The sequence below is a fragment of the Lineus longissimus genome, chromosome 4, assembly GCF_910592395.1.
Source record: "Lineus longissimus chromosome 4, tnLinLong1.2, whole genome shotgun sequence".
In the NCBI taxonomy this organism is placed as follows: domain Eukaryota; kingdom Metazoa; phylum Nemertea; class Pilidiophora; order Heteronemertea; family Lineidae; genus Lineus; species Lineus longissimus.
Window position 1 is genome coordinate 23,888,628 of NC_088311.1, and position 14,554 is coordinate 23,903,181.

The window sequence follows — 14,554 nt, forward strand, 5'->3', positions numbered from 1 at the left end:
GTGTGTCAAAAGACAGTAGGTTGTTCTTAAACAAAGACATGATGTGCTGGATGAAGAGCTCCCTATTCAGGGCGTCTCAAAGGACAGGAGTTTGTTCTTTGATATGGGCAATGCTTAACAGATGAAGATTTAGCTGTTCAGGGTGCCTCAACCAACAAGGACAAGGTGTACCTGATGACGAGCTCTCTATTCAGGGTGAAAGACAGCAGGTTGTTCTCCAACAAAGACAAGATGTACTTGGTGAAGAGCTCCCGATTCAGGGTGTCTCAGAAAACAATAGGTTGTTCTCCAGAGCTCCCTATTCAGTGTTGTTACCATTGAACAAAAGTGTTTTTTATAAATATCTATTTATTCATCACTCAACACAAAGGAAAGAAAGGCCCTGGCCAAATCTTGCTACCACATGTAAGTAATGTTATCATCACTCAAACAACAAACAATTCCACCCATAAACAAAATATAAAATTCAGAAATTTAGCCTCGTACAATTCAGGGAATACATGTAGGTGGAGTGCAGAGTCAGCACTAATGAACATTGGCTGATATGAATAAAGTCTAGCAAATGCTTTTACTTCAATTTTGTACAGAAAGGCCTTGCGTAAATGTACATGGAGTTTTAGATAAAAGCATTTGCTAGTCTTTACTCATATCACCCATTGTTTGGTTCAGAGTGCGATTGCAGCTTTCTACCCTCCTTAGAGGACAGTGTAACGGCGCTTTAATCAGCAGAAGTTGAGACTTACATGTACATGTACTTTCCAGATAATGTATCCAGTTACGCACACCCATGAATGATTTGTCGTTTGTTCTCATTCATGCACATGCATAATCAAAATCAAGTACTGATTGTGATGTACATTGTGAACTCAAAGTCCTGAAAGGAGAATTAAAACGAATGTTCCCATTTCATATTGTTTGCTGAAGACACTTGAATATACATGTACAATGTATACAAATCTACTCTATCACATGAATGTATGTACAGTTTTTACACACTATATTTAAGAACACATGATTTTAGAAGATTCACGAGTTCGAGTCCTTTCACCTCCTCACGGTTTGATATTGAATTTAATGTCCATGTACAGTTAGATCTCCAAATATCCCTGAACAGGAGACTACAATTGGAAGTCCATTTCAAATGTATTTTGAACTTTAAAAGCTCCAGAGTAAGTGTAGCTGTGATACTGTCCTAGCACAATTGCTTCACTGTGATACGATACTCATCTGATTTTATCAGTTATCATATTGTACAAACAAGGACTGATTCCCTGGAGTTATGCAGATCCCATTGGTTTGAGGTCGGGGGAAACCTGAAAGAGAATCAATTCGGAATCATCAACTTTATTGGTAAGAAAATGAGTTCATGAAGCAAAATTTCATCCAAAGTTTGAATCCAGACCTTTTCAGAAAGCATTCATATGTGACCCGTCACAGCAAAATCAGGCGCATGTCGCTCTGAGCTTGGCAGGTTGAGACGGACTGTTTGTTCATTTCTCTGTTGTCTGCCTTTTGTGAAATACGAGCACACCTATTTCTTCCATTATCTCCTGGTGTCATTTAGGATCATCTTCTGTGCGACATGCGCCTGGTTTTGCTGTGACGGGTCACAAATGATAACAAATTTAACAATTAGACCAATTAGCACCAAAGTCCAAGACCAATGCAAGATACAATGTACATGAGTTATAACTTCTTGTTTTCTACATGTACACTGTGCTTCTCAATGAAAGCCTTACCTCAAATTCACATTCCGTCGCCTCGATAATCTGCTGTACATCAACACCATCTGCAATCTCCACCAGTGTAAGACCTTTCTCGCGATCGACATTGAAAACACCCTGCGAATAAACAGAATGTATCTCTTTCATCAAATACAAAGTGAGGCAGTGTAGTGCAGTGGATGACGAGGGTTGGGGTGGTCTATTGGATAAGGTATGACTTACATTGCACAATCTTTTTTGCGGACCTAACATACATGTGAACGCATGGCTGGGCCACAAGCCACAGTAATATGTATACCAATACCTAGGCAAGTACGAAGGCTAATCATCACACCAGGTGGACGACAGAAGCGGCTTTGAGTATGGACAGGGATAATATTCCGGGGGTCAACTCAACACTGGACATGTTTTGCAGCTTTTAGTCAAACGGCTTCCATTCTCACGAGATGGTTTGAAGTGGTTCAATCAATCCACAGAAAGACAAATCAAGCGAATACTTACTAATTCTGTGATTATCATATCCACACAATTCTTTCCAGTCAGAGGCAAGGAACAGCTATTCAAAATCTTATGTTTCCCTCGCTGCAACAGGACAAGGAAAAATGTAAACAAACATTTAAAAAAGAGTTTTCCTTGGATGACATTGTTCCATCAATGACACAAACAACACCTCATGTCATGTGCCAATGTCAATGATGGGATTACAGTGGAACCTCCCTTAGCGGACACCTCTCTATTAGGGACAACCTCTCTCTTGAGGACACTAGTTTTGGTCCCAAATTGGTACTTTCCACTCAATTTGACCTCTCTAATCAGGACACCTCTCTATTAAGGACAGCACTTGTCAGTCCCGAGGGTGTCCTTAATAGAGAGGTTCTACTGTATTTGATTGACACAAATGTTGACATTGCCGTATTTTCCAAAAGATCATTCACCAAGAAAAAGAACATCAGTAGATTCTTGTTACAGGGACTTCACACTTGAAATAGGTTACTTACTGCAGTATGCTCCATTGTGACCACAACTTTCGTGCCAGCACTTCCAACAAGATCCATAGCTCCTCCCATTCCCTTCACCATCTTGCCCTGCAATTTAAAAGACATAAAAAAAAGTTTTCCTTTTAACTGCAGCTCACAATGCCATCAGGCACTTGGCCAAGGTTACAAGCCATATGTCTGTGTCATCTTCAGATCACTGCGCATGCATGGCACTTTTTATCACCAGATCATGCCACCTCTGCTGGCAGCGATAAACTGTTCAGGGGGTTTTATCAACTTGCTTCAGTTAACTACAACTTACGGGAATCATCCAGTTTGCTATATCGCCATATTGGGACACTTGGAGGGAGCCAAGAATGGTGAGATCAACATGACCACTAAAAAAGAGAATAAGAAAGTTTATCTTTTGGGCTGAATACACTGATCTTTTGATCACTGGTACGATTCTCCTAACTGCAGCATCAGCATCGGTCACCAGACCATTTTTATTTACTGAGTCAACCAACTTGAGTCCAAGCCCAAAGTGATATTGGGGCCTATACTGGCATTGTTTTTGCGTTTAAACAACAAAGTGGTACTGCCGCGAAATGTAACTCAATATGTGGATAGAAGGGGTCTATCAACAATGAGGATGTCTGAATATACTTACCCTCGGATCATGGCAAAAGAGTCATCACTTGAGAAATATGAGCAACCAGGAAGGGATGTTACTGTCTGCTTGCCGGCGTTGATAAGGTCAGGGTCCTCCTCACCCTTGAGGGGATATGGCCCCAACCCTAGGAGACCGTTCTCACTTTGTAAATGGACGACTGTCCCTGGTTTGATGTAACTGCTGGCTAACATGGGCATACCAATACCAAGGTTGGCTGAACGATGTGTTAAGAAAAGGACAGATTTCTATTTCACTGTTTTGCTCTGGTTAACTTAACTCCATCAGTGAAAGGGGTGCTTACTTCGGTATTATAGAATAACTGTGCTGATGCCTGCCTGTTTTCAACACGACCATAGCGACAATGTTTTAGAGCCGTGATTCAGTAACAGACGTTGACATATGATAAAACTATGAAAAGGATACCATACATGCCATCCTTGAACTCAAGAGCTGCACGTTTGATAATCCTCTCCCTCATCATGGCCCCCGGTGACGTGTCATGTGTCGCCGAATTGCCATCTGGTGAGCGATTAACTAAACGTTCGATGCGTTTCTCATATTTATCACACTTAATAACTCGCTGCACGTAAATACCAGGAACGTGGACATCTTCTGGAGCTATTTCACCAACTTCTACAATTTCCTCGACCTCTGCGACTGTGATCCTTCCAGCTTTACACATTGGAGGGTTAAAATTTGCTGCTGTTTTCCTGAAATTGAAGTAAATAGTTTAATACAACGCTCTCTACGAACCTCTTCTTCCTCTGCATTAATGAGTTCCTACGCAAAAGCTGCTTAAATCTATTCCGAAAAAAATTTGTTAGAGCCATCTTTGGTAAAATGAAGCTTACATTACCCCGGATCTGAAAACCAGGGAGTTTCATTGCAAACCTACAAGACTTTACTAGCTATGTAAAAACCACTGAAGTCAGCGCACCTGAATATTAGATTGCCGGCCTTGTCTGCCTTCCAAGCTTTGACCAGTGCAAAGTCACCTGTGATCGCCTCCTCCATAATATAGTTTCGCCCATTGAACATGCGATCCTAGAAAGAGAATGCATGTTGTGCCAAATCATTACAATGACCCTTCCTTTAATATTTCTACCAAACACAATGATCTGTGAAGTTAAGGCTACTTGTTGAAAACAACATCCCTGGTCATTGTGTCATCGAAATTAGTGGCAAGACATTTCAATTTGGCATCTGACAAAAAATTGCCTAAGAACATTATCAAAAATCAAGCTGTTCACGAGAAGTTTGTATTGTATAAGCTGACCTGTCTGAATTATATAACAGTACCCACCTCTCTGGGGTCACTGGCGATCTCCACTTCACCCTCAGTATTGTATTTGATTGGGGAGCCGCCTAAGTGGATCAAAGTACCATAAGCTGTTGCCGTGTAAAAGCCTGGAATACCTGCTCCACCCGCTCGGATTCTTTCTGCTAACGTCCCCTGAAAACAACGAAAGAAAATACTTTTTAGTCACCTATGTGTTACACTTACAGGGGTATCACACTCACTTGGTAATGGTAAATGTATGAATAACAGTCTCTCATGATATCTCAATACCAATGCGTTATTTAACTCAGTTATGATCTTCAAACTTACCTGCGGAGTGAGCTCCACTTCCAACTCCCCATGCAGATACTGTCGTTCAAATTCAGCATTTTCCCCCACATAGGATGATATCATACGCTTAATCTGTAGAAAAGAACAAAAAGATTATGCAAGTTAAAACTTCTGTCCAAGTATAATTTATTGTGGGATACCCAAAAAAAGGTGTGACAGACCTACAGTTAAGTTCCACTCGGACAAGCAGATAGTAACACCAAAGTTTGCCCTCCCCCAAATGTGGGCACTCCCTAATGTGAGCCCATAAATGGTGTGTAATTAGCGAAATTGAGAGGCCTGGTATAGAAAAGCCTAATATAATGCTTTCCTTATCATCATACTATTCTTTACTCACCTGTCGTTTCTGCAGCAATAACCCAAGGCCAAAGTCGTCCACGCCAGCATTGTTACTGACAGCTGTTAACCCTTTGACCCCTGTGGTCAGCATTGCACCAATCAGGTGCTCCGGGATACCACACAAACCAAAACCTGGAGGAAAAATAAACCAGAACTAAAAAACACGACTTATATTAATCATATACAGAACAAATTACTTCATCAGTTGTATGTATATGGGACAAAATGTTTTTTGATGTTGCATTAATAAGTCATGTTAAATTTACATGAATATGTTGTGGTCAGAAATTGTACTCAATTCATAACATGAGGCTATTTTTCTTCAGTTCTGAATTAATTTGTCATTGTTTTATCATTTGTTGGGCAGATGTACACAATGCAAGCATCATATTAACTGTTTTGTCCCTAACTTTTTTCAGCCACCGTACAAGAATACCATGGGGGAAAAGCACTAACATCATGACATAAAATTTTGCTTTTTTACAAACCTCCGACTAGAATAGTCGCTCCATCTGGAATATCTTTGACACACTCAACAGGATCAGTCAAGAATTTTGTATCTCTAAGTTTCTGACTGGTTGAAAAGTTACAACTAGCAATCTGGAAAAGGAATATTTATTAAGTAACGATTTCAAATTTACAATAGGTCGGAGGTATGGCGATGATGCAGGATCTATCATCACTTGGTATGTCCCCCATGTCCTGGACGCCACACCACATCAACAAAGGATCTCGTTTACACTACAGTAGGCCGATTAGTGATGGCAAAATTTTATAATTTCAACCAGTGCCGTGAGTCAGTGTTCCATTTCAAACGCCTTCCACCTGGGTGCGAGTTTGTGGGTAATGTTGATTGTCATGGTGAAATCCAAGTATTCATTGCTATCTCTCATGTGCAACGCTTAGGCCCGAGACGAGCATGTTGATGATACTGGGGTACCAGATGAGCCTGCATGATTTTTGATTCACACTGTACATTCGTGTATACTGTACACCATGATTACACACGCGCATATATTATGGTTCGAAAGAGAGGCACATTTCAACAACTGTTCTATGACAAACTGTATGCATGATCACCAGAATAGTTCTTTTTATCGGTGTAATATACCTTATACTTACTCTATACACAGGCGACAATACTGCTTTGCTTTTGATGACGTTAATAACACCGTTTATTCTACACCGAAAGAGGCCACGAAATGCTCCGAAAGTTGCCATGTTGAAAATACGCATGCGCTGTACTCTCGCGGGAGAAAAGCACATGGCAATGTTGACAAAAGCGGCCACGTGGGTGGGCGTGGCATCATTAGAGAGGTTGCGCATTATTTCAAACTCTGACAGGCGTTAATACTTCGACAGGACCACTACTTCCCGGTACTACTAAGAGACTGTATACATATACATCTCGGGATTGAATCGGATTTGAATGGGAGGGAATGGAAATTTTGCTGTCGATACGAGGTCCGGTTATGTTGTGTTGTAGGGGCCTATATGCGAATGATGAATTTGAGAGACTAATAAAGAAAATGTATGAAATGTATCTTTTTGTTCTCGATAGCACATAGGGAATAGAAAATAAGCCTCAATGCCATATATATATCCACGTTTGAAGTGACGGTGATTTTACCGCTTGGATAACTTGGGAACTTCTCCGAACCCCTGGCTTAACTTTCACACTAATGACAGAGAAGAGAGAACACGTGTTTGTGTACATCTTACACGTCTTTATTATATAAATGATTACGATGAAACTGTACAATTTGAATGAACCAGCATTAACGATTCACATCAAAACATGGAATGCAAAAACACATAAGTGCCGCAAACAGAAGAAAGCAACAAATAAATTAAATATCAATTATTCAGTAATCAACTAACTGCGTGATTAGCATAACGATCAGATACATTGATTCCAAATAGCTATCGTCTAGGCCTATATATAATGATCAAAACCTGGAGAAACTTGAATGTTAGATTTGCGAAGGGGGAGGTTAACCGTACCAAACTGAGAACTTTAATGTGAAGCCCAATTTATGAATATGTGAAGCCCATGAAAATATGCACATTATATCGGTGTTTATGCTATTACACACCTCCGGGTATACAGTAGACCTTTGCAAATCAAAGAAACGAAGTGAGGTACGTTAGGTATCTAACAACAAGTATCCACACACAGTTCTGAACTTGAACACGATAAAACAGATCGTTACAGGGCTGACGATTTCTAAACCTATGGCAGCCCGCATCCGTTACGCTTCGGAAAGCTATGACCGCAAATATCCATCCCGGGAACGATTTTCTCATCTTACACTAATAATGAAACAAAAACAAATCAACTTATAGACGATGATAATAACTCGACCAAATTACACGTAATTTAACTCCTGACAGTTTTTAACTTTATTAAATGTCGAACATTTGCACCAGGCATAATGTTCTTTGCATCCGAAACAAAATAAAAAATATAAAATGTAATGATTGATTTTCTAGTATAAAAATTTCTATCACACCTTTTCATCCCCTCTCGGTGATTTGAGTTACATGTTATCAGAAGCAACTATAAAAGCCGCTAAACTAGAACAGTGCATAATGATTTTAGTTTAATATACAGTCATACCACGTGACATTTCAGTAATATAATGGTTGTCCATCTGCTACAGGTATACATCTCTACTCTGGGCTTATATGATTTAATAGCAAGTTACCTATTGCCTAGCGATCATCGACAATCTAATTGGCAAGCCATCTGAATAATGATAATGGTTGACAAATGTCCAAGCTAATTTAATGAAATATCCTTAAAAGGGTGCCAGCAAAATGAAATTGAATGGGCAGATATATCCTATCTGTATTAGAATACCGTCTGTTTTGTTCTAGAACAAACTTTGTTCGCAAATATACAAGTACACATGTACAATTCCAATAGCAGCACCAACGAAGCTGCCGAGAAATTTGCTGCTGGAGGCAGATTTTTGGGGGGAATTCAAGCAACGGTACACAAGCCCTCTCACAGGTTTATAAAACTTAAAGCAGTGTTGATCTACAAGATCAAAGGCGTGACCTAGTACGTGAGCCAGAACAAATTTAACAACCAATCCCTAAAGCTTCGGTCATAGTCTGTCAGACACCTGGAAAGTGAACGCACACCCAATCATGGATTTCTAAGCGGAGTTATGTCACTGCTTCCTTTCTTTGGTTGTGTCTATGCTGTGAATGGAATTATGCCTTCAAAAGTTCATTCCGCCATCAGACTGGAGTTTGAGCACGAGTTGGTAGATCTTTAGGGCGGGGCCTAATTTGAGTGACAAGCCTGTCAAGACGTCGCTCCTCTTCAACAACATGAGTGACTTTCCGTCAATTTCCTGAAATGATCAATGCATTGTCAGATATGAAGAATATTCTTGAATAAATTCATATTGTTCAAATTCGGAAGGGGCGCAGGACAGGAAAAAGAACTTCCCTCAGGCTGTATATGACTGATAATTCCAGGCCATTTCACTGGATACACACTTAGGCCTACTCCCTCACGGAAACACGCGTAAGGAGAAGTCATGTTGTCGTCCTGTTTGCTAGAGGATGAGTTATGACCCGTTTTCAACTCTATTTCGTCCGAAAATACATGAGCTACAAACCTCCTCTCTGAAATTCTCGGCTTGCTCTTTGAATCCCTCCTTCTCCAGGTACTCGACAACCTTTTCAATGGACCATTCAGCTGCATCTGGTTCTTTGGGAGCCGATGCGATGACTGGTAATGGCTTAATCATCTCTAGCCCTGGCATCTTTTCGATGGACGAATCAGTGTCCATTGGTTCCCCTTTCCTAGAATGATTACATTTTTTTAAAAACACTCTGACATATTGATAAAGGTACCAATGACGACTGTGGTTTGTTTTCATGTGAATCTTCAAGACTTGAAATTACAATAGTTGTTTCAGGAACAGTAATTTGGCCCACAATTTTATATTCAATGCACTTGCATAACATCACCCGCCAAAATTTCTCCAAATAATCGAAATTGCTGCGCAATTCAAAAAGTTACTTCCAACTTCGTTATCCCTGATATATACTTAAAATAATACCACATATCATTGACAGAATAAACATGAAATTCAACTGAAAAGTGTTTTAAATGATTGATATTGAGATGACTGCACTGACTTACATCTGTGATGCCTTTGTCTCGCTCAACTCTACAGGAGAATCAAGGGTTGAATGGAGACCATCGGCATTGACGGGTGCCCCGAGTCTACTGCTGGTCTCCATGGCTTCATCTCCAACCGTGCATCCCTCCAGAACACAACGGTTGCACACCCATTTCCCTATAAAATCACAAAAATATGAACGTGAACATCATCGTTTTAAAGGTTTAGTCAAGCCATTCGTCAAGACAATGGTACAAATAAGGGATACTTTTGAATGTGAGGAAATAGGATTAAGAATGAGACAGGTAGTTTCAATTACCTGTTGGTTTGTTAGATATCTGTGGCTTGTGACACATCATATGGTATCCTTTATCACATGCATCGCAAAAGAGCATGTCCGCCTGGAAGGAAGAAATAGACTAGTATGAAGGATGTAATGTAACGAAATAATGGGTTTTTGATGGCTTATCTTCACTGACAGCTAGTACAAATTCTCAGGTCCACCGAGATTATATTAGCCTTATATATACATTTTGTGTGCTTTAGATAATTTTAGAGCATGTCTGGAACATAACTTTATGAATGTAGGGGTGGGTGGGGGGGGGGGGGGGTTGAGAGGGACGGGGACATTTTTGGTCTGGTATAAGTCATACAAGGGTACCTACAGCATCTCCTGAATCGTTGCAGATGTAGCATGTCTTACAGTCCATACACTGCCAAGGGGAACTCCTGGCCCGCAAGGCCAGTTCAGCAGAGTAGTCCATGCAGCTGGGATGAGCTGCAAGAAAAAGATCGTCGGATCGTAGACAAGGCTGTAACTCAGTACTCAGGGGATTTCTTAGAGATAAGAAATGAAAGACACAACCGGTGTGCAAGGGATAGTAGTCCTAGGGCTGATAGTCCGTGTAACAATAGCCCGCATTGCTAAATGTTTTGGTTAGGGTTAGTGGTACAATAGATCATGCTGCTTAATTGGTCAAATACAATGCTACCGGACTATGACTCCAGGGGGACTATATCCGCTGTCACACCGGAATGCAATGAACGTCAGTTCAAAGAAACTTTGGGAATTCTTTATAAAAAACTAGGTTATTCTGAGTTTGGACAAGGCTAACTTGTGCCTGAACCTAGACTTTCGTAAAAAACAATTCGTCCGAGCAAAATCACTTATATTTTAGAGTTATGTTAGTTTAAAAAACTTCAAACTGGTATCTTACCTTTTGCGTTGCAATCCTTGCAAACCAGCAAATCCTCTTCTTCTCCATTTCTATTGCAATCTTCCGTCAGCAGGCAGTAGTCACACTTCTCCTCTATCGGGCAGTGGCTGATGTATTTATGGGGACTTGGTCTCTGTTCTTCGTCCACTTCAAACACTGGTTCTGGCACCTTCTTCTTGACGACAGTGTGCTGCAAGGGAGAGGCCAGGTTGATTGAAGGATCCTAATATAAAACATGCTGTCAACACTGGCTGACAGAGACAAAATTTAATGATAATGGCTGGGGATATTTGGCATGCCGCACTCCGAACAATAATCATTTTTGTCTTCTTTGGAGAGACACCTGCCGAACAGCACTGAAAATCAACCAAGTTCGGCAAGCCCGGCTCAAGTCCAAGCATTCTGCCTTGTCTGGCGAGCCGGTGATGACATAATAGGCAGGTTTAGCAAACCCTCGAATGACGAATTACGAACGACAAAGGTCTGTCGTGTCATCAAGCCATGTGCTAATTCATTTACGCGACACTCGTCAATCATCTACTGCTCTAATTTGTACGAGGAAACGGGGAAACTTTTGAAAAAAGTCGTCAATAAAGTACATGTTCATACTTCGTACTTCGCTGTTCGTAGCTCTCCGTAAGGGTTGCGAAACCTGCCTACTAAAGAAGTTATACGTGTATCATGAGCAAAATTATGACGGGGACGGAAATTTGACGTGCGTGAGAACATGACGGGAGTCGATGGATCTCGATCACAGTTTTTACGCGGCATGTCCCACTATTCGGTTGCCTAGAGTCGGATACGACCCTTTGTTTTATGGGCACATCACAGGTTATAAGGCCGACATTGCGGGCATCGCAGAGAACACGCGCCCATAGATTAACAGACAACAGTCTGGCTAGATGGCGACACCAGAAACATTTCACTGCAGGTTTCCTCTTGCCGCCGCCTGTCGCCATTAACTCAATAAAATCTTTGTGTGAGCGATGCTGAATAGCCTGCATTGGGTGTCTTCATTGCTACACTGCCCCTGAACACTAAATCGATGGCGTGTGCGAGAATCATCTGTTCACGATGCGTTTCTTTTTTGTATTTTGGCGAATATCATCTGCCACTCCCAAATTAGAATTGATTTCCGCCGGACACAGTTACATTTTTGAGAGACAATAATAGTCCTGTAAGAACATACAATAAATACATAATGCATATAGCAAGCTCATTGGATGATTAATCCAAGGAAGTTTTGGCTATAAATTGAAACTTCCTTGATTGACCTATTGATAGTATAGGCCACTCGGCCTTCAAAAACGAACCGCGGTTATCAACAGAGAAGCATGCCGACTTATCGGCGGTGAATATCAGTCCTAAAGTCCTATCAGTCTGAAAATGAGAAAATTTGGGCTCACAGCATGGAATGGCAAATTACATGTATACATGCTTAACCCACAACATGACGTAAGTCCGCGTAATAAGCTGTAAGCCGTTTATTACGCTCAACTTACTGGTTCTCTAAGTGCTGGAATAACGCACGTGCTCGGTTGCCTGGCAACCTTACTAGGACTACGGATATACGGGAAAGTATTGAAATTATATCCAGACCGAGAAATTAATAATATACATGTACAATAATGTTGTATTGATTGATATCGTAATGTGGGATAACTGTTCACTGGAACGCGCGCAAGGCCAATGGCGGGAATCCATTCCGCATCAAGACAAAGGAATTGCGGCAAACGCAGGGTGCTACAGCGAGGAAACTGCGTGTCGACATTTCTGACACTAGATATTTCTAGCCCAATTTGGTTTGATTTAAACTTAACCACACTATAAAATGGCATGAGATCTATCCTAGAGGAAGCTGTAAAGGGCGCAAAAACAGGATAGCGATAGACTAAAAGTATCGTTTTATCGGTATCTGCTAGTCCAGTATTCTTTAAACATAATTTACCGGCACTGCTTATATTACAAAAAACAATAATATATAGTTATGGCGCGTTTTTTTTTCGTCAGCATGCAGATGTGGTTTGTCCAGACGGTTTTCAGAGAGAGCCCGCGCGACAACTCAAGCTGCCTGCCTTGCGCACCACAAGACGTGAATAGGCGCATTGAATCTCAAAATAAAAGCGCACCTTCGTTGAGTCGGAGAGAACAATGGTCAATGGAGAGCTGTGAAGGTATTCCAAGAGATGAACACATGCGGCAGACGCAAACATGAATGACGCTTTTTGTCATGCTAATCATTGTGCGTAATCGGTAGTTTGGTGTGGCAGACTTCGCCAGTTTCGCGCAAAAGGCCTGGTAATCATAAGACGAGATAAACCGCCTGGGGTGTTATACAAACACATATATATGTAGCTGTAGAAAATAAAACAATAAGAATAAATACAACTGAAATGACAAAAACACTTGTCAAAAGCAATAAAGAAACACTGCATTTGCTTTTCATCAGCCGATTGCGAAAAATATTGTAACGCGTGTTGCGGCCCAGACGCGCAACTCACCCATGCTGACTGCAGCTGCTTCTGAAAATCTGAGAAAAAACAAACTACATTTATTATGAAAAATACATAGGGTACGCACCTTCGGATTCTTTAATTTTGGACCAAGTTTTGCCCTGCTGCATGGAATTGGACGACTCTTTTTGCCATTAGAAATGCATTTGTACTTGAGAGTTTGCAGACGCGCTTTGCCTTGATGAGTTGCGCTCTTTCCCTTTCCGTTTGTTTTCCCAGCAGTGTTGCCACCTTTCTTAGTATCCACGACAACATAATGTCCACTCAGAAGTCTTTTCAGTCTCCCCGCATCAATTTCTCTCGTGATAACAACGAGGAGATGGTTTTTCACCAAGTTTGGGCTGTCGCCTTGCGCTTCAATCCAGTTTTCAATGTCCCGCAAAGTCGCTCCTTTTGCGCCGCCTTCTCCGCAAGCCTGAGTAAGTTCCTTCACAGCAATGCGAATCCTCTGGCTTGTATCATTCGAATTCAAAACATTCCCTCCCAAGTGACTTTTCTTCCATTTGGCTGCGTTGCGATAACTTGTGCTTCCCTTGTAGTCTACTTTGAGGATGACTCCAGAGTCCACCAAACGCTCAAGGTCGGCTTCGGTCTCTTCAAAACTTAGAGCGTGTTTGCGTTCCACCATGTGACATATCCGATCGAGATCTGGCCGAGCCTTTCTCTTGCGCAGCTGGTCAATAGTTTCCAGAATCCAGTCGGTATACTTTGGTTCACCCATCCTTATATATCCTAAAACGTTCTCCAAGTTGTTTCCAGTTGTTTAAATGCGTATTTTACGCGATATTTCGCCTTTCTTTGAAGCGCGTACGCGAATTAATAATGAGGACACGAAAACACACCGAACTGCGCATGCCCAGACGTATTGATATGGAGAGATATGGGGCGCTGTTGTTGAATTAATCAATAGAATTGCGCGTCTGTTGGTGCGGCTCGCTTTCAGTAGGCGGGTATGTGCAATTTTAAACAGCCCTAATTAATAACCGCTGGTATCATTTACATGAATTTTTCGGCTTATCCAAGCCTATTTGTGATTGTCTCATCGGCTGTTTAAGCAGAAGTTGAAAATTAAAGCGATTGCTCATAGTTTTTATAACGCGCATTTTCCATTGTTAGGCGCGCGTTGTGTATGTGAATAGTTTATGCGCGTACCAAGCAGTAATTCAGTTCGCACACAATAATTGTATCTAAGAAATATTTGTTGACAAGAATAAGTTACATAACTGTTGGTTACTTAGCTTGGCTGGATGGGAAAACACGAATGGGTGGGTTGTTTTTTCAATATCGTGGAACTGTAGGCCTAGTCGTCTGGAATGTTTTCACTTTGAAGTCTATA

At 41.2% G+C, this 14,554-nt stretch overlaps 2 protein-coding genes across 2 annotated transcripts; both read right to left on the reverse strand.

The window, feature by feature from the left end:
* Positions 1 to 352: 352 nt before the first annotated feature.
* LOC135486044 (succinyl-CoA:3-ketoacid coenzyme A transferase 1, mitochondrial-like) lies at positions 353 to 5,934 on the reverse strand. Its single transcript, XM_064768508.1, has 12 exons — positions 5,832 to 5,934; positions 5,342 to 5,475; positions 4,984 to 5,076; positions 4,678 to 4,827; positions 4,312 to 4,418; positions 3,798 to 4,084; positions 3,372 to 3,588; positions 3,024 to 3,099; positions 2,723 to 2,809; positions 2,226 to 2,306; positions 1,740 to 1,841; positions 353 to 1,313 (listed from the first exon to the last, which is right to left on the reverse strand). The coding sequence occupies exons 2-12, from the start codon at positions 5,432 to 5,434 to the stop codon at positions 1,278 to 1,280; spliced, it is 1,329 nt and encodes a 442-aa protein (XP_064624578.1). The 5' UTR covers positions 5,435 to 5,475; positions 5,832 to 5,934; the 3' UTR covers positions 353 to 1,277.
* Positions 5,935 to 7,066: 1,132 nt separating this feature from the next.
* On the reverse strand, positions 7,067 to 14,053 carry LOC135487013 (histone acetyltransferase KAT6A-like). Its single transcript, XM_064770260.1, has 7 exons — positions 13,286 to 14,053; positions 10,706 to 10,895; positions 10,154 to 10,266; positions 9,808 to 9,889; positions 9,509 to 9,665; positions 8,979 to 9,165; positions 7,067 to 8,708 (listed from the first exon to the last, which is right to left on the reverse strand). The coding sequence occupies exons 1-7, from the start codon at positions 13,937 to 13,939 to the stop codon at positions 8,574 to 8,576; spliced, it is 1,518 nt and encodes a 505-aa protein (XP_064626330.1). The 5' UTR covers positions 13,940 to 14,053; the 3' UTR covers positions 7,067 to 8,573.
* Between the last annotated feature and the right edge of the window lie 501 nt (positions 14,054 to 14,554).